The following is a 20,737-nucleotide window of genomic DNA, read 5'->3' on the forward strand; positions in this document are numbered from 1 at the left end:
GCAGCAGTGGGATATGAACCAGCCACCTCTGGATGTCAAGAGTGGTGTTCTAACCACTAGGCCACTCCTCCTTTCCGCTTATTATTTCTCCTATTGGTCTACCAGCCTTGAACCTGTGACCCTTTGACTCAGAGACAGCAGTCTTCCCAGTGGAGCTATTCTGGGATAGACTCTCTATACATATTTCTCATTACTTTGGGGGACATGTGGTGATTTGATTTTGAGGCCCTAGGGTGTTCTCCTACAGGGACATTTTCGAAAGAGAAGGGCGCCCATCTTCCGACACAATTCGGGAGATGGTTGTCCTTCTCTCAGGATCACCCAAATCGGCATAATCGAAAGCTGATTTTGGGCGCCCACAACTGCAGTCCATTGCAGGGACGACCAAAGTTCATGGGGGCGTGTCGGAGGAGTAGCGAAGGCAGGACTGGGGCGTGCTTAAGAGATGGGCGTCCTCGGCTGATAATGGAAAAAAGAAATGTGTCCCTAACGAGCATTTGGTCGACTTTACTTGGTCCATTTGTTTTCACGACCAAGCCTCAAAAAGGTGCCCAAACTGACCAGATGACCACTGGAGGGAATTGGGGATGACCTTCCCTTACTCCCCCAGTGGTCATCAACCCCCTCTCACCCTAAAAAAAAACTTTAAAATTTTTTTTTGCCAGCCTCAAATGTCATACCCAGCTCCATGACAGCAGTATGCAGGTCCCTAGAGCAGTTTTAGTGGGTGCTGTGCACTTTTGGCAGGCGGCCCCAGGCCCACCCCCCCCCCCCCCTACCTGTTACACTTGTGCTGGTAAATGTGAGCCCTTCAAAACCTACCCGAAGCCCACTGTACCCACATGTAGGTGCCCCCCTTCATCCCTTAGAGCTATGGTAGTGGTGTACACTTGTGGGGAGTGGAGCTTTTTTGGGAGGGGGGGTTGGGGGGCTCAGCACCGAGGGTAAGGGAGCTATGCACCTGGGAGCAATTTGTGAAGTCCGCTGCAGTGCTCCCTAGGGGCCCGGTTGGTGTCCTGGCATGTGAGGGGGACCAGTGCACTACGAATGCTGGCTCCTCCCACAACCAAATGCCTTGGATTTGGTCGTTTTTGAGATAGGCATCCTCGGTTTCCATTATGGCCGAAAAACGGGGACAACCATCTCAACATTTAGGTCGACATTTGGGCGTCCCCGACCATATTATCGAAACGAAAGATGGACGCCCATCTTGTTTCGATAAAACGGGTTTCCCCGCCCCTTTGCCGAGACGTCCTTAGATGGGTGCCCTTAGAGATGGTCGTCCCCATTCGATTTTGCCCCTCCACTTATCCCACTCAAAATTGGTCTGTTAGGAATCAAAATTAAATAGCTTTATTTACTAAGGGGGCAATTCTATGAACTGATTCTAAGTTTTAGGTACCATAAAGGAGCGCACTTAGCGCACTTTGCAGAATAATAGCTTAGCATGGATCTCGCACCTAACCTTGGGTGTCAAGCATTTATGCCTACCAAACCCTAGTGTGAATGTTTGCACCCAATTTATGATAGTTAAGTGCGTAATTAATAGTATTCTATAACATTGTGCCTATCTTCTGGGAATACCTCTTGATCCACCCATGCCCCTCCCGTGCTGCACAGCAAATCCAGAGGTAAACCCAAATGAGTGCCAGTTGATTGTTAATGGCTTATTAACAAAATAGTTTGCGTGCAGATCTGAGATCCACACCCAACTCTGCAACCTATATAGAATCCAAGGGTATGTGATTTTGGAGCACTTTTTATAGAATAGGGCCTAGCACTTATGCACGGAACTGCCAATTCTTGGCATCATATATGCGCCTGAGTGCTAGTATTTTATACATTTGTCTGTACTATCGGTGCCTAAATGTAGATGCACTTTGCAGAATTGCCTTTTAAGCTTTTGTCTCTATTGACACAGGATGGAGAAATGCGTTCTTGTGCTGCATAAATGGACTGTTTAAGGATTGGTTCCAGGTCCTTAGACTCTCTTCTTGGTGCTCCACTCAAGGCTGCCCCTAAATATAAATAAATGAGAAATACAATTAAAATGAGTTTTGCCTTTTATGCTTAAAAGTGTAATTTTCTGCTACCTTTTGGGTCATTGAATGTTTGATGCTAGTCCCTCGGTGCCGCACCCAAAATTGTGGCTTAGGAATCGTAATTGCAGGGAAAACAAAATGAAAATGAGTTTTGGCTACTTAGCAAAGTGTAGTTATGCTACCGTTCAAGTCAGTTGATGCTTGATTTCAATTCCTTAGACTGTCCTCTTGGTGTTCTACCCAAAATTGTCCCTTAGGAATTGTAATTAAAGGAGAAAGCAATTATGATGATTTTTAAGTGTTTCCTGTGCTGTGAATATTGGTAACTCGTGCCACATTTTGGAACACAGTTCAGCCTCTCCGCTGGTTGAAGTGCTTGTACTGGGTAACAGTGTGTGTACTTTTAGCTGTTCAGAAAAATGCATGTGATTCTTGGGTCCAAGAGGAGGTCAGGGGCAGTGAATGTATATTTCTAGTTGGTTTTGAATATCTTAAAGGTACAATCATGCTGCATATCAACATGATCTATGGAAAATTAGTGTTGTGGTCATCAGTGTGTATTCCAAAGTAATTGCAGTAAATAGCTCTATTGTTGGTATTTACACAAAATGTTTGTAGAATTTCCTTCAAAAACAGGAAGTATGTGTTATGCATTACTGTCTGTCCTGTACTCTTGAGTGTTCAAAGTGCAGTAGTATATATTCCCATGACAATGCACCCTGGGATGCTTCATGTCTACATAAGTGATAGCTCTTAGTTACTGATTTCTTTTCAGGAGAATGGGAAGGTTAGAAGCAGAATCAATGGAGACAAGCCAATTTACCTTTAATGCTATTAGCTTATCCACAAAACAGCATCTGCAAGTAATTTCTAGAAGTAAACTGGAAAGTTATAGGCATGAGGGCTGCAGATGGAAGACGCAGGTAAACAATAAAAGAAATAGGTTCAGCATGTGGTCAAGGTTTCAGGCATGCTTAAAAGCTTGGGAAAAAAATAAATCTGAATTTTGCCAAACACTTTAAAACAGAGCCATCTAAGTGGAAGGGGAGGAGTAGTCTAATGGTTAGAGCAGCGGGCTGAGAAACAGGAGAGCCTGGTTCAAATCCCACTGTGGCTCCTTGTGGCACTGCAGCCAGATTTTAAACAAATACTGACCATTGGGTATAAATATCAACCTGCCACACAACTTGTTTTGATCATGTTACCCCTCTTCTGAAGCAGTTACCTCCTAATTTAACTTTAAAATGCTCACGCTCACCAAGCTTTGCAACTTGGACTTCCAGCGTATCTGTCGTCTATATTTATCCCATGCACCCCAATGTGTGTTCTCCACTTTCTCGATGACCACCGCCTTTGTATTCCTAATGTACCCTCAGCTTATGTCAAGACAACATGTACCTTGGCTAGGTATTACCTGGCACCAGCTCTTTGGAACTCACTTCCGAAGCACTTACATCATGAGTTTACTTTTTCTAAATTTAAGACCACCTTAAAAACGTATCTCTTTTCTTCTGTGTTTGATTTATAGTTTTGTATTTTTATTGTCCTTACTTGGTTACTTTTATTATTGGTTCTTCTGGTTTTTAATCTTTTCCCTTCTTTTCTTTCCTACTGAGATTGTAGTTCCTTTCCTTGCTTTTTATTAATTGTTTTAATTTGTACACTGCTTTGCCATTTGTTTTAATGAAAGACAGTATATTAAGTCTAATAAAGCATAAACCATATATTTTTTTAATGGCAATTCATGTTATCCATATAGTAGGGTAATACTCGATATTTGCTATGTCCCCAACATTATAAGGACAATTTCTACAAGTGGGTGCCTTCAGTATAGGTGCTCTAAAGCTGCATTATTTATTTATTTATTTATTTATTACATTTGTACCCCGCGCTTTCCCACTCAAAGCAGGTTCAATGCGGCTTACAAAGTAATTGGGATTACAAAGTGTTGATGAAGAGAAATAAGTTGGGTATTATCGGTGTAATAAAAGGAATAAGAGTGTAGAGATGCAAGGATGGGGCATGTAGGCACCCAGAGTTCATTATAGAATGCTAGCATAACCTGGTATTGATGCGCTTTACATTTACGCACCGCAGTTACACCAACCATGCACATGGTGTATCTGCGGTTGCATAGATGTGGCCGAGATCTAAGAAACTGACAGTATACTCTAAGCTATGCATGTTTGTGGGAGTTCTCCCCATGTATACGCTCCCCTTGTATTTACGTACTATGCCACTTACATGCACCATTACAGAATAGCCCTGGAGTGCCCTGCTGGCACTTTTTGCAGGTAGGTGTGCACTTAATCCGTGTAAGTGCTAGTATTTAATACGTTTATGTGCACAAGGGGAATGTAAATGCAGGTGCCAAGTTTATAGAATTGCTGTTTATATATTTGAATTTTTCAAACTACAGACTGTGAAACAGAATCAAGAAAAGAAAGATCAATATACATAAAATATCAATCTTTGTTCAGGCAGGAACAAGAAAGAAAAAAAGTCCATTGATCTTCTATAGTCCACTAAATTGGGAAAGAAGCCAAAGAAGAGAAACAAATCCATCCAAAAGCACAAAATCAAATACACACCCAACTCCATTTCACAGTGTAGTGCAAGTTATACAAAGAAACCTGTTCCTTAACACGCAACCCCCTTTGAATATTCAGTCTAAAAATATTTTCATTGAAAATTCAGTTTTTTTGTGAAGGACGGAAGAGAGTGATACAGATTTATTTGATGTCTGAGATTGTTTTTGAAAACTAAGAAAAGAAGGTTTGTTATTTTTCTGTGTATCTAGTCTTTGTCAGGTGTGTATCACCAGAATGTCAATTGTTGAGGATGTGTTGGTCTATCTGTTCATCCATATGCATCTTGGAAGAACTGTGAAATGTCAGGAGTGCATGAGCGACAGTGTAGGCTTTGTCAAATGGCTGTGCGGCTGCTCCAAAGGCAAAACAGGAGCCGAAAGTAGAATTGAAAGCATAGCAAGATCCTGTGCTTCTGCCTCTGCCGTTACCAATGTCCTTTATCCATGTGGGTTGACAAACTCTCAAAGATATTTAGGGAGAAGTTATCAACATGGGCTACTGTTCAGATGAGTTATTTTACCTCAAGTCGTGCTATTTTAGTACAGGGTCTCATTGCAGAAAATGGGACCCTGTACTAAGATCCAGTCACAGAAGAGAGGGTAAAAACAGCATACAAGCATAAACAGAAAGAGAAAAAAAGCAACACTGGGCCTTCAGGATAGAGATAACGGTCGTCCTTTAATCTGAAAATGACCCGACATGGGCTGTGTTTCGGCGTACAGACACCTGCCTCAGGGGTCAGAATGGTTCTTATGTATATAATATGGGATAATGGAAATGAACCACAAAGTTAGGGCATATTGCCCACTACGCTGTGATTATCCGTTTAATCAAACAGAACACTGTCTGTGAAAAAACCCGCGTGGTTCTGTTTGATTAAACGGACTATCACAACGTAGTGGGCAATATACCCTAACTTTGTGGTTAATTTCCATTATTACATATTATACACATAAGAACCATTCTGACCCCTGAGGCAGGCGTCTGTACGTCAAAACATGGCCCATGTCGGGTCATTTTCAGATTAAAGGAAGACCGTTATCTCTATCCTGAAGGCCCAGTGTTGCTTTTTTTCTCTTTCTGTTTATGCTTGTATGCTGTTTTTACCCTCTCTTCTGTGACTGGATCTTAGTACAGGGTCCCATTTTCTGCAATGAGACCCTGTACTAAAATAGCACGACTTGAGGTAAAATAACTCATCTGAACAGTAGCCCATGTTGATAACGTCTCCCTAAATATCTTTGAGAGTTCCTTATTGGAGAGAAGTGGAGAGAGAGGTTAGTTAATGGGGTGTCATTTTTATTTGCGTTTCAAGAAAATAAATTCTCTAGAAAAATGAGAGAGATCCTCAAAACTTTAATAAGTACAGCGCTTCGTACATCTAGTAGCGCTATAGAAATTAGTAGTAGTAGTAGTAGTAGTAAAAACTGAAAGAGCTCATTAGTCCTCTGTGATTTCTAGGATGTGCACCGGGAAAGACAATTCAGTCCCTCATTTTCCATAACATCATTTCCTGTGTATCTGAATTGGGGTGTTTAAACCCACAGTGGGGAAAACAATGCTGAATGGCTGTGATGCTAACATTTCATCAGCTATCAGCAATAAACTGCACTGCTTATAAAAGATCAGTCTTTGTATTGACCTCCTTTGCTGTTTAAGATGATGTGAGTAGATTTTCTTCGATAGCTTCAAGGATGTAATTTACCAGCTCTGTGCAGTATAAGGTCTACAATTTTTTTATGATGCCCATGACCAGGGATGCGGTGCTGGGAGACAGAAATTCCACCTGGATATTTTTCAGAGTCAGTGCGTGGGTGTGCTAAACAATTATCAAGGACTAGCACAATCTGCCTAGACTTCCTTTGTAATTCCACGTCCCAACTCATTAACCAGATGTCATCCATGCATTTTTGTTAACATGATGGTTGGGGGCGGGGATAGTGCTGGGCAGGCTTATACGGTCTGTGCCCTGAAAAAGACAGGTACAAATCAATGTAAGGTATACACAAAAAATGGCACATGTGAGTTTATCTTGTTGGGCAGACTGGACGGACCGTGCAGGTCTTTTTCTGCCATCATGTTACTATGTTATATGTTACTATGATACAAAACAGTTAAACTTTCCATTCTGGTCCCTTTAAAACACAGTGGCTTTGCACTTTTTTCCAATAATCAGTAGCTTACATTTTTCTGTTTCTGACATGTTAGAAAAGTTTAGCACTATCCATCGCTTTCTGTGAGCCTGACAGTGTTGTGTGTTTATAAGTGAGGGAACTATCTAGTGTGGCACGATAGAATAACCCTTTTTCGTTGGCATTGTAGATGTCATCAAAATAAGAATTACAATGCAAACTTGGAAGTTTTGTTGCTTTCCATTATTCAGCACTTGTAGCATCAGCACTGTCTTTCTCACTGTGTGCTTTCCTTTATCTTGAACTTGCATTTCCACCATGACAACCAACCATGTAATGTCCATTCATGTCTCAGTTTCTCTTGTTGTTGTACAACACATGCTATTGTAGATTTTAGCACTCTAGTAATTGACTGGTGTTTGGCAGTTATTTTTTCAGTTGTTCAAGCAAGCCAATTTTGTATTCGAGTGTTAGATCTTTCCTAGGCATTTTTAATGCACACGCCACAGCTGGAACACGAAACACCCAGCACTAGTACGTGTGTGCAAACGCAGCTGCCCATTTATACTTAATGGGAAAGTAACGCATCGATGATGTTCTGTGGATGCTACTGGACCAATTAAACAGCACAGTGTCCCAAATAAGCCAAACTTTCTCCCCTTATAATTGTGCTTTGTTTTTGTTATCCCGGTTTGGACCAAATAAACCACAAGCCCCCGATTAACTAGTGTCCTGATTATCCAGAACCTACTACTACTACTTAACATTTCTAGAGCGCTACTAGGGTTACGCAGCGCTGTACAATTTAACAAAGAGAGACAGTCCCTGCTCAAAGAGCTTACAATCTAATAGACAAGTGAACAGTCGGTCCGATAGGGGCTGTCAAATTGGGGCAGTCTGAATCTACTGTATTCATTTTAATAACTAAAATTTTAACATGCGGAAATCAACTGTGTACATATTAATTCATAGCTTAGCATGAGTTAAATTGATTTTGCATGCACTAAATTAAATGTGCATCCCTAGTGCTAGCAGACACAGGATGACTTTTAGCTCTTAGGTTCAGATCTTTAAAGCAGCTGTTTCCTGTCGTTACCTTAGTATGACTATAGTCTTTTCCAAGAACAGCAACCAAAAAAGGACTGAGTATAACATATTGCTAGTAACTATTATGAGCAGGAAGAAGTTATGCCATGTATCCACAGTAATCAGCTGGTATTTTTTGTATTTCTGTGTTATTTTATGTTAATGTGTTGACTTCACAGCAGCTGATTGACCTGGTTGTGTTACCCAATTCTTAACATTTTTTACAGTGGTAGTAGTAAACTAAGGATGCAGTAGGTGAAGACTAAAAGGATAGAAAAATCAAAAGAGAGGAATTGGGCAGAAGGGGTACAAGAGAGGAAGCACAGTTTCCATTATATTGAGATCACAAGCCGTTTTCTGCACTCTGTTGTACACATTTTTCCAAATCCCCTGTGGATATTTCCTGTTTGTTAATGCCATGTTGAATTTTGTTGCTAACTGTCAGCTCATCTACCAGTATATCAACTGCAGGAAATCTGCTTCCTGTTTGTATTCCCAATTTGTGATCTAATTATCTGGCATGAGCATTTTTAATTAGAACCAAGTTTATGGGAGTTGAAGTAATATGATGTGCCCAGTAGTGGCCCATTTTCACAGTGCAGTTGACTATGATACAGCAACACTCTAGCTTCGTGTCGCTATTCTCAGTAGACCCAGGCATCTGTAGTATTATGCACCTTGGTAATTGCAAATGTCTAGGACTTACTTAATCCATTCTATGTCTGCAGGAAAAGGAATATTAAAGCTTAGAAAATGGAAGCCATTTGAGCTGGAGGAGCTTAGTGTTAATGCCAGGAACTGAGCAGTATATAATGATTCATGCATGGTTATTACTGAGTTCTCATCGCTTTAAAACACAGATGTCCCTTGCATGGCAATAAGCTTCTAACTCCTTCATACTGCACTCCGGTGATCTAGGTAGCATTAGTTTCATTTTATTGAGGCCATACACTCTACCTTCCTTCCAAAATACTGTAAATATAAGTACCTTAATTGTCACATTGCGGAATCAGTCATACTGATTCTGGGTAAGTTTGGTAACAAAATGTTTATATCAGAGCTTCCTAAACTGTGTGTTGGGACCCTTAATAGGGCCAGAAAATCTGCCTTTGGAGGTCATGACCTAGGTAGGCTCTCCATAGGTGCATCTTTATTTTGCACGTCCAGTGGGTAAGAGTTTTATTTGGCTGCAAACATGGGGTCACAGCCACAAAAACATTGGGAAGCACTGGCTTACATCATGGTTTTAGTAGTGTTCAGCCTTCTTCTGCACCTCATATTCCACCTCTGACTTCAATTTATAATTATATCCTAAGTCACTGGTTACCAAACTGTGGATCATAACCCTAAATGGGTTCGCAAAATTCTCATTGGGGGTCATGACCGCAGCTTCAAAAAAAATTGTAAGCAGCAAGATTGGTCTCTACAGGCTGCCAGAACATTATAACTTGGCCTGTTTGGGCTTGATTTGAGGTGGGGCCTGTAGCAGTATGGTCAGCCAAAACTAAAAGTCAGCCTAGAGCAAGGCATGGTAGGAACGATGTAGTGCTGTCTTAAGTTATTATGGGTTTTCCAGGTTTTGTTTTGCATCCTACCTCTGGTTTCTCTTTTTCATGGTGTTTAGATGAGCAGAAATCTCCTTCAGGCACAGTTCCCAGGCTGAATCATTCCTTCCTTACTGTCTTCCTGCCTGCAAGGGTCCCCTGGCTCTTCAAATCAAATACCCTCTTAGGGTTTTGATTCTGTAGGACCAAGACTCACTCAAATATCTGTGACCATGTCAGAAAGGAGGCACAAAGCCAGGGTCCAGGATTGTGGCATATAACATAGCCACATCTTCCATAGGCTGTAAGGTCCTGAGAGTTTTCTGTCATATTCTTCAGCGTTACTGGAAAGTTTCCTCTAGACCTCTCAGTTGATTAATAGGAAATGCTCAAGCAAGACCATTCTTCGTGTACCTTCTACATATCAAATGCTATCTCACCTACATAACACAACTGGCCACTATTAAAGTGATTTCCAATCCAGCCTGTCACTGTGGCTTGGTGTAAGCAATTCTTTAAATAATGTTTGAAATCAAAAAGAGAACATATTTTGAAGCATACAGACAGACACTTCCTGTGTGGGTTTTATTTTATTTTATTTGGAGAATAGCTTATATGTTTTACCAAATAATTATTTTGTTCTTTTGCTCCCTTGCAGACAGCGGATGCGTCAGTCTGCAATGTACGAGCTGTGCCAGGGGATGCAACAGATCAGCATGGAGTTTGGCCGCTTGCAACTTAGCTTTGAAGAGTATACTGTAATGAAGGTTTTGCTGCTATTAGGCACAAGTAAGTTCTTCATTCCTGGTCAGCTACCTGCTAAATTCATCTGCCAGTGTTGATAGGAAGGGACTGCCTTCATTTACTTACAGCCATGGTGAGTTGGCTTCAGCTAATGACTCAGTGGAACAAGCCTGTCCTATTCTTTTCAGTTTTTTTGTGTCTTTGCTGCTGCACTGCTAAGGAAAATTAGGTTCAAATGGGAGAGTCTGCTGTGCTTGTCTGTTCAGTGTAACTTTTGGATTGCTAAATTGAGCTTAATATTTTCTTTGTCAGTTGTCACCTTGGTTCAATAAACAAAGCTTTGAAAATTAAAAAAAAATGGGAGAGTCTTGCAGAAGAATAAAAAAAATTCATTTATTTAAAAAAAATGCACAGAATCCTAATTTAACTACTTCAATATCTGTATAACAGTGGCGTAGCCACAGGTGGGTCTGGGTGGGCCAGGGCCCATCCACTTAGGGCTCAGGCCCACCCAACAGTAGCATATGTTTAGCGGTAGCTAGCTCTACCAGCTCAAGACTTCCCCCTGATGGTAATGAAAACGCTACTCTCCATGATACTGGCACCTGTGCATATTCAGTTTTCAGCTCATGCCTGCTGCAGATTGCTAGGGTGGAAAGAAAATTTTCCTGCCAGCTGAGATATCTTTTGGTGGTGGTGATGGGGGGGAGAACATTTGGTGCCCACCCACTTCTTGCCTAGGCCCACCTAAAATCTATTGTCCGGCTACGCCCCTGATGTATAAGTGGCTAATATGTAGTGGCCAATGTGATCTCCAGGGACATGTTGAGATATTAACCTTTTAGTGTCCAATGTTCCCATCAATCCATTCCCCTATGGCTTATTACGGGAACATTGGACACTAAAGGGTTTTAAGTGGAGCCCGTCAATAGAAAACACTGTTGTAGCTGCCACTACTGCTGCAGTTTAACTGTACCAAAGGGTCAATGATGAAGAAACAATTTCTTAAGATATGGACCCCCTATCTTGATATTTTGATGTGAGTTTGTTCCACTTTTCTAAGTACTTTGTACTTGTAACAGCCCTATTGCTGCTACCATTCATGGACTGCAGTAACAAGATCTTGGGTTGAGAGGGGAGGGTGGGGGAAGGATTGAGGGGAGTTAGTTTGATTTGCGGGGGAGATGGGGATTTAGTAAATACACTGTTGGTTTTCATCTTGGCAGATGGTGCATTTTGTTCATTGTACTTTTTGTGATGATTATTTTCTTCCATTATTGATGATTGGCCAATAAACGTATTTAAATGTAACTCTTGACCCTGACAGGAGGAAACTGAACCTGCCCATGCTTGGGGCTGGGAGGGAAAAGAAAAAGGCAGAAGATGCCTAGAGATGGGAAGGTGAGATAAAGGAGGAAAGTAACATAAGAATAAATATCAGTGAGGCAGTGAATATAGAAAGCAGGAGGATGGCTCAGAAAATATTCTGGAGAGGAGGATGAGGAGGAGAAAAAGAAGCTGAATGTAATGGGGGCAATCCAGCCCACCCCAAGGACGCAGAGTTCCATTATAGAAGAGTGAACAAAAAAAACTTATCTCCAGTAATTATTCCAACTGACAGGAAAGTAGGTGGAATTATATGAAAAGGAGGAGAATGAGTGCTTGTAGGGAAGCAGAAGTATATAGAGGAGAGATAGCTTCAAGAGATGAAAAGCAAAAAGAATATAATATGGAGAGATAATGCTTTAAAAGTAAAAGTGTAAGGATAGAGGAAGGCGAATAAGACAGCATTAGAGAGGAATAGAGAAACGTGGGAATGAGAGATGCAGAAAAGACTGATCAGGAAAACCGCACACAACTGAAAGCTGGGGTAAGTGTTTAGATCACAGATGAAAAGTCATATCAAAATGTAATGGTCAGGAAACACTGCCCAAAATAGTTTTTGTTTTGTTTGATTTCAGTAACGTGGAGCTGAGTAACCTTGTTGTTTTGTCGTTACTTGGCATGTGATGAAGCAGAAAGAAGGGGTCAAAATCAAAAACCATGTCCCATGACCTCACCCATTCTCTCATCATTCACAGAATAGCGCTGAGGTGGCGTTGTTGGCATATAGACACATTTTTACACTTCCGCGCATATATGTGCTACATACATAATTGGCATGAATGTATCAGTGTATGCTTCATAGAAATACCCTCAGGATGCTTAAAGTGGCTTACAACATTACAGTTCATGGGGAGAAGTTATCAAGGTACAGTAAAAGAGCTATACTGCACTATGATTTACCACAGGAGTCATTATCTATGGTATCTCAGTATTGTAATTTTCTGACTCCTGCAGTAAAGGACTAACACTGCTTGTGAACTACCTTGCATGCAGCGTTACTCCAGCAGCTTGAGAGCATCGGGCCTCTGATGCCCAGGGCTGCATGTTAAAGGAGATGCGGTGAATGAGAAAGCCCCATCCAAGATCCCTCTGAGTAGCAGTTCACCCCCCAATCCAAGCCCCCACCCCCCCATGAGAAATACCCTCCAGATCCAAGATGCCCCCTCATGAAAAGTCCCCTTTTTGCAGAGACCACCCATCCCCCCCCCCTATATCCCGGGGTCCCTCTACCTGATGGTCTAGTGGTTGCTGGGGCAGGAGTGATCTCCAGTGTCATTTTTAAGTAATTGAGACCAGGTTGAGATCGATTCGGCCCCAAGACCTCTAATCATTTGCTTTACCAGATAAAACTGTGGGGGGGGGGGGGGGTTCTGAGTGCCAGCTGTTCTGAGGGAAACCTTGGAGGGAACCACTAGACGGTTCGATTAGTCTTTCGCCCCTATACCCAGGTCGGATGGCCAATTTGCACATCTGGACAAATCGGTCAGGTAAATCCATGACGCCCCCTGACCCTTTAGCAGCCTCTATATGAAGCAAATCTTGAAACAACAATGGTAGGTTCACCACACGCTGCTGCTTTTCTGGGAGAGAAGGTATTTAATAACTGTTCTTTGTAATCTTGCAAGCCCCTGATTCAGCCCTTGAGAGGGCAAAACATGACCATGTTGGGCTTTTAGCTATTTATTTATTGTTTTATGTGGTGAATAAACTGGACTTTTATATTTTTACTCTCGCAATCCGCTGTTTTATTTTCCATGTGCTAGCACACAGCCATTTGAAAAAAATTACCATGCAATCACTTACCGCCACCCTTTTTGTAGGCAGTAAGGGCTCACGCGGCATTCCTGTGCTAACCAGTCAGCATGTGCTAATGTAGATGCACTAACTGTTTAGTGCAAGAACGCCCACTCTCTGCTTCCTGATACACCCTCTCAAAAAGAATTTTAAAAATTTTAGCAGGCGGTTAGAGCACTCACATTTGGCAATTGCTGCAGTACGCCTGAGCGCTTTCTTCAGTATGCCATTTTAAGCTGTGTTAGGCTCCGTTTGACCCCCAGATGATTTCACCCCTCATATAAAATCAGTTAAATAAAAGTACAAGTGTTTACATTTAATTGCATTTTTATATTGAATTAGAACTGGACCCACATTAGACCATTAGAAAGTTATTTGTAATACCATGGAGATATTCCAAATTTGTGCGATTGTTACGATCTCTGATTAACTGCAGAAGTCTCTGGTCATTTTAGAGATATTTCTTTCTTTTTCATTGTATTGAAAACAAACAGTCCTGGGGCCCTTTTTACTAAGCCATTCTAGAGGCGCGTTAGCGTTTTTAGCGTGCGCTAACCATTGGCACGTGCTATGTAGGCACCCACAATATTCCTGTGTGCGCCTACACAGTGCACGCTAATTTTGTGCACACGTAAAAACATTAGCGTACCTTAGTAAACAGGGCCCCTGATCTTTTATTGCAAACAACCAAACAGCAGTATTAAATTATAAGGCTATACTTTGGGGGTATCCATGGGGTATTGTGAGCAGCAGGAGAACCAGTATGCCTATTGAAAGGAAATTATACTTGTGGTGTGACAAGGAGGAGGGAAAGAGAGAAAAAAGGAAAGGAGGAGGGAAGGAGGGAAAGAGGGAAAAAAGGAAGACGGGGAAGAGGGGGCTAAGGGAAGAAAAAAAATACAGGAAAACACAAAGGGCATGGGGGGGGGGGGAAGAGAAGAGGAAAACCTGAGAATGCTGTCTGCATCAAAGTGGTGAGGTCAGATCAAAAGGGTCAAAACAGTGGGGTCAAAGCAGTGGAGTCAAAAAATACTGTGCTTCCCTAAAATTTTGAAAGAAATTTCAACCACAGCGCAGTGTGGCACACCACGACTCTTAACCTACAGTATATGTAATAAAATTTATATACCGGTATATATATATTTTGTTTAAGTGTACATTCATATAATGGCAGCCACTGTACAGAATAGTGCCTTGTATAAATTTTCAATAAAACTGTGTAAGTGCCACTGACAATTCTTGCACCAGGGTGGAGTATGGGCATTCCACCTAACTCTCCTGATAGTCGGCAATATTCATCCGCTATCTGTCTACCTGAGTGGATTAATGTAGGACAGTGAAAAGGCTTAAATTGTATAGCAATGTGACTAGCAGCTAAGGAGCACTGCTGTCTCTGTAGCTGGTGCTGATCAGAGGTTTCTGTGCATATTCATTGCCACTTGCTATATAAATAATGATGCTGAATGTTTGTGGGGGGTTTTTAACACCACAGCCAGCATTTAAAAAAAAAAAACACTTGCAAATCCCAGATCCCAACCTATAGGATCACTGTTAATGAAACACCCTCCTAGTCTCTGGCATTTCGAAAACAATCTCAAAATATTATTAGGCTACTAACGTTCCCTTTTTAGAAAATGTTACTTTTTCACATTCGACCAACTTTGGCCCTGTCCTTTTAAGTAGTCTTGACCACAACAATTTTTTATTTTTTTCAAAGTAAAAGAAACTCGCTTCCCCTAAACTTTGGCATGTGCTCAAAAAGATAGCATGCAATGTATTCGGAAACTTGCATGAGGACCCCATCAAAGGTTCTGCATTGCATTTACATGTGAAGGAAACCGCAGATTAAATCTCTCACTCATCCTGTAGCTATTGGGAGTTAGCCAGAAACCCTTCTACATTTAATAAATCAAGTCAGAGACTCTGAGCAGACCTCCAGAATTTGGCATTTTGATCAAGTTCCCTTTTTTTGTGGTCTTTTTGTAAGCATGTTAGTGCATGCTATCTTTATCAGGTCTTTTGGGGTTTTGTTTGCTTTTAAATTGCTGTTGTTTTTTTTATCTGGCGCTTACCTCCTGCTCCTTTTAGCTTTCAGTTCAATCAGGGCCACTATCTCTCTGGCTGCAGTGCCAAAGGCCTTCATTTGTTTATTTCTCTTGCACTTAGCTCACGCCTTTTTCAGTAGTAGTTCAAGATGAGTTACAGTAGGTATTTTCCCTGTCCCTAGTGAATTTACAATTTAAGGGACTATTTTACTAAACCGCATTAACCCCCCTCCCCCTTCCTCCCGTATACTAAACTATGCTAGCAGCTGCCGGTGCGCTAATGTCGACACAGCCCATTCACTTTGAATGGGATGTGTCGGCATTGCCAAGCGGCTACTGCTAGCATGGCTTGGTAAACAAGCTGGTAAGTGCTAATGCGCATTTAGCACAGGAAAAAAGGCTTGCCGCAGAATGCATTAGTAGAAAACTAGAACCAAGACTAGTCGCTGCTACATGACATTAACTAACAGCAGTACAGGCCCAAATAGAAATAGAACAATGTCATCGCGAACATATCTCAATCTTCACCTCCCAAACTGCAGAGGTGTCAAGTACAAAACATACTGTGCCTCCAGTTTCTCCTTCCTGGGTAGTCAACTTTGGAATGCTCTCCCAAGACCCATCTGAGCTATTAATAACTATTTACCATTTTTTCAAGCAAGTTTACCCCAATGGACCAGCTTAATTCCACCAGATCACCTACGATACTCCTGCTTAGATGTCGACGCTCACTTTGACCCCAATGTTACATTTGACCTTTTTCACTAATCCCTTATACTCAATCCCTCATCTTCTTCCCTCCATCCTTTACCATTTCCCTCCCATTCTCCTTCCCTTTCACCTATAATCTACTCTGTCGCCTATGAACTTTAATGCAATACCACTTTGTATTTCTCATTCTGGAAATGGCGATCGCCACTATGGAACAATGTAAGCCACATTGCGCCTGCAAATAGGTGGGAAAATATGAGTTACAAATGCAACAAATAAATAAATAAATAAATCAATGTTTCTATAATGTACCTGAAAATAGATCTTAACAATTTTTTACTAATTACTTTTTTCTTCTTTTCCTATGCTTTTTTTATGTTAAAGAGAGCCCTCAGCAAAAAAAAAACCCACTTTTTTCAGGCATTACATTTCTTTGCCAAGTGGTATAGCACCTCTTTCATCGGGCTGCTCTTAATTTTCTGTATGTGCTATTACCTATTTCAATAGTGCTCCCATACAAAATAAATAAATCAAAACGTGAATTTATCTGTTTTTTTTTTAAAGTCGCTTCACTCTCCATAGGGGATCTTATTAAGAGCAGCTCGATGAAAGAGGTGCTATACCACTTGGCAAAGAAATGTATTGCCTGAAAAAAAAGTGGTTTTTTGCTGAGGGCTCTCTTTAACATAAAAAAAAGCATAGGAAAAGAAGAAAAAAGTAATTAGTAAAAAATTAAGATCTATTTTCAGGTACATTATAGAAACATTTGGGCCTGTATTGCTGTTAGTTAATCTCATGTAGTTTTCTATTTTGTCATTTGTTACCATAGACTGTGGGATTCGACTGTGAAATAGCAGAATGCATTAAAGCATTTTATGGTAATTTGCCTGTCAATGCACATTATTTTTTGTAATTTTTGCAGGAGTGGGCAGGTGATGGGCGTTTTCCAGCTAGCTCATGGTAAATTCTAATTAATGTCAATTAGTGCTGAAAATTGGTTGTTAACATCCAATTATTAGTTCTGATTAGCTTGTCAGCTAATTAAGTTATGTGCATTGCTATGGAATATACTTTGATTCCTGTGCAGAAATCTTGGCAAGATATATAGAATCCTGGGGTCAGTGTCTAACTTTAGATGCGATGATCTACACCAAGTAAACCCTGGTGTAAATCTTTGCGTCTAAATTAGATGCAGATCCCCTGATCTGCCCATGACTCTCCCATGGCTGTGCCCATTTTCAGAGCTGCATGAGTAAAAATACACATGTAAATTTCAATTAAGGCCAATTAGTGCCAATAATTGATTATTGGTATCTAATTATCAGTTCTAATTGGCTCGTTAATCAACTTGCACATGAAAATTGGTTGCGCACCCTCATTTACATGCACAATTGTAAGCACCATTTATAGAATTTTGGGGCATATGTGTTTTTAAAAATGCTATAGGCGCTAGCATTTACACCAGAGCTGTGCCTGGTATGAGTCCTTGTGCCTAAAATATAGGCATGTATTTGACCTGTTATGTTAGTGTTCTATAAACTATTCATGGAATCATTTAAAAATTAGCTGTTCAACCAAGCATTCCAACCATGCTAAAATGTCTACAAGAGAAATTAGGACTCTCCAACTAAGACAACTGAACACTGTAATTGAATCTTTCAAGTTGTTAGTAACTATGGGTAGATTATTTTATGTAATTCTTGACTAATTATCTGTCTATTAATCTACTTTGGAATATAAGTACTGGTTACGTTTAAAATAAAAGTATGTACAGTAGAGTCTCAATTATCCAATGCAAACAGGACCGACAGGTGTTTGGATAATCAAAAAAAATCAGATAATACAGAAAAAAGTGGATGAGAGATAAAAGAGAGGCATATTGAATTCATATTTCAAAAGAGGAAACAGTAACAAGAGTTTACAAGCTTAACGTGCCCAAAATCATTACCTAGCACTGCTCCTTTTTAACTAAACATGACACCAAGAAAGAAAATGAAACTCACACATATCTCATTAACGATTCTGTGTTGTCACCTAGGTATGCCAGATAAGAGAGACTATACTGTACCAGCTTTTCTTTGTAAAATAGGCTCCGAATGGGCAGGTTCTTGGCACCTAAAAGCCAGCCTCCCTTTAAAGAGTTACCCTCGTTCTGGGGTGGAGTTTGGGCAGAGTACAGGTAGAGTTGCAACTTATACATTTACTAGGGAATTCTATAAACGGTACCTAAACTTGGGTGTTAATTCTGTGTCTAACTTTCACTGCAGAAATGCATTCTAACAGATGTAAGGAGCTGAAATCAGTTTGGAAATACAATTACAAGCCCAGTTACAGCATAGCACCTAAGTGTATCTGCATGCAACTGAAAAGGGGGTGTTCCCATGGGAGGGGCATGGTTGGGTCAGGGGACCCCTAATTGGCTAACATAGAGTTAATGTGGGAGCACTTAGTGCCTCCTAAATAGGAGGGGTAAATGCTCCTGCATTAACTCTATACAGGTACTGAATGCTCATGACTACATTAGCACATGACCTACAATAAAATATATTAAAAAACAAAACAAAAACAAAAGTGCTACTTGAAATCTGTGCGGTAAAATCCTGCATTACTACATGTTGAGCCCAGATTGTAGCATATTTTCGTAAAAGGAACCCTATCAGGCTCATTTTCGAAAGAGATGGACATCCATCTTCTGACATAAATCGGGACATGGACGTCCATCACCCAGGGATGTCCAAATCCGTATAATTGAAACCCAATTTTGGATGTCTCCAACTGCAGTCTGTCGCAAGGACATCCACATTTCAAGGGGGCATTTCAGAGGTGTGGTGAAGGTGGGACTTGGGCGTGCCTAATACTTGGACGTCTTTGACCCATAATCGAAAAAAGCAAGTATGTCCTAAAGTAAAACTTGGACGTTTTCACCCGGACATGCTTTTTTTTTTTTTTACGAATAAGGCACAAAAAGGTGCCTGAAATGACCAGATGACCACCGGATGGAATCGGGGATGACCTCCCATTACTCCCCCAGTGGTCACAAATAGAAAAACAATAATATCAACAAGCAGCTATAATAACCCCACCACCACCACCACCACCCTCTACCCTTCAAACCCCAATAATAGCTGATATCTATTACCCCAAGGAATCTTAATCCACCCTGTTAAAGTGTCCAGGGGTACAAAATACAACCTATTTTGAATGCCCTAGTAGGAGAGAAATATGCCCTATGAAGCACTGTTATGAGTTTTTAATCTGTGGATAAATAAGTCATCAACAATCTCAGGATTTAGTCTAGCTCTCCTGTCTTTCACAGTCCTTCCTGCAATAGAAGATGTCTTCTCAGGAGATGTGTTGGTGGCAGGAATGTACAGGATTCCCCCATGCAAATTTTGCAAGTTGTGGCCAGCACGTTTGCTTGTTTTTCCAAAAAAATCAAAATATCATCATTTGCATCACTGAAATATAAATAACAGTCCAATTCATTAACAGGTAGAGAATGACACGTCCGGTCCCCACAGTTTCTGCGGGTCCCCGTGTCATTCTCTATGTCACACATGAACTGTTAACATTGCATTACGCATCCTAATGAGCCTTAAGTTTTGTAGTTAATGTGCTGTACATGCAAAACTTTAGTGCACTTTAGCACTAAACAAGGGTTTGTTTGTTTGTTTGTTTGTTTTGCCCACCTTGATATTGTGTTTTTGTAGTCCACTTAAGGACAGTACTTTAGCATTTGTGGAATATAAGTGTATTAAATGGGTAAAGGAATGCACTGTGCCATAGAAAATTCTCCTGAATTGTGTGTCATCACAAAACAACTGAGTATTTTTAAGGTATTGTAATAATGCGGCAGCTGCTTGTTAAATCTCCTAATGCCTCGACCAGGTTTGAACAGGGCAGCTTCAATATATATTAACGCTCATTTTTCAGGTATGTTTATATTTGGAGGGGCTGACCTAAATATAAAAATTATCTGCTTTTGGAGATCCTCTCTTCAGCTGAATTGCTTGCTTTTGAGTGACTTGCTTCAGCCCTTCCAAAGACTCTTGGCATTGTTTTTAAAATGTGTGTAGATGATCCCTCACTAGTGAATTTTCAGGGACTAAATGCAATACATTTACATTTGTATCTACAGCAGAGAGAAAAGGATTGAGCAAGTACATTCAATGATACATTTTCTATCACAGTACCTAGGGATGGACTAAAATGTCATGTGGCATTTGAAGAAATGAGAGCAAATTACATCAAAGAACTTCGGAAGATGGTGACAAAAGGCCCTAACAGCACTGGCCAAAGCTGGCAGCGGTTCTACCAGTTGACGAAGCTTCTGGACTCCATGCATGATGTAAGTATAGTAAAGATGAACTCAAAATGCAGTGTTGTTTGCAAATTGGCAACAGTACTTGTGGGAGGAATTGAGCCTTCGCAGTAGACTTGAACATGAGGCTGCCAAATGAAAAGCAGGATCTTTTTCATTGTTACCTGATAAACACACAAAGAAAAGCTCTCACGTCACTTGCTTCTGAACTTTTGAGAGAAGAAATAGCTCCATGTTCGTGGATGACAACATAGAGACCCCTAAGGTCCAAATATTAGGATGTGCGTGGCGTGGGCTTATTCAAAAGTAAATGTCCTAGATTCAGGAGAAATTAATTTATC

General features: G+C 40.8%; 1 protein-coding gene across 1 annotated transcript in view; it reads left to right on the top strand.

The window, feature by feature from the left end:
• NR3C2 (nuclear receptor subfamily 3 group C member 2) overlaps positions 1-20,737 on the top strand; it is a 582,332-nt gene that overhangs the window by 535,442 nt on the left and 26,153 nt on the right. The window contains 2 exon segments of the mRNA XM_030191661.1: positions 10,054-10,184; positions 20,266-20,423. Of these exon segments, the coding sequence (XP_030047521.1) occupies positions 10,054-10,184; positions 20,266-20,423 (289 nt within the window).

Source organism: Microcaecilia unicolor, chromosome 2 (assembly GCF_901765095.1).
Source record: "Microcaecilia unicolor chromosome 2, aMicUni1.1, whole genome shotgun sequence".
Taxonomy (NCBI): Eukaryota; Metazoa; Chordata; class Amphibia; order Gymnophiona; family Siphonopidae; genus Microcaecilia; species Microcaecilia unicolor.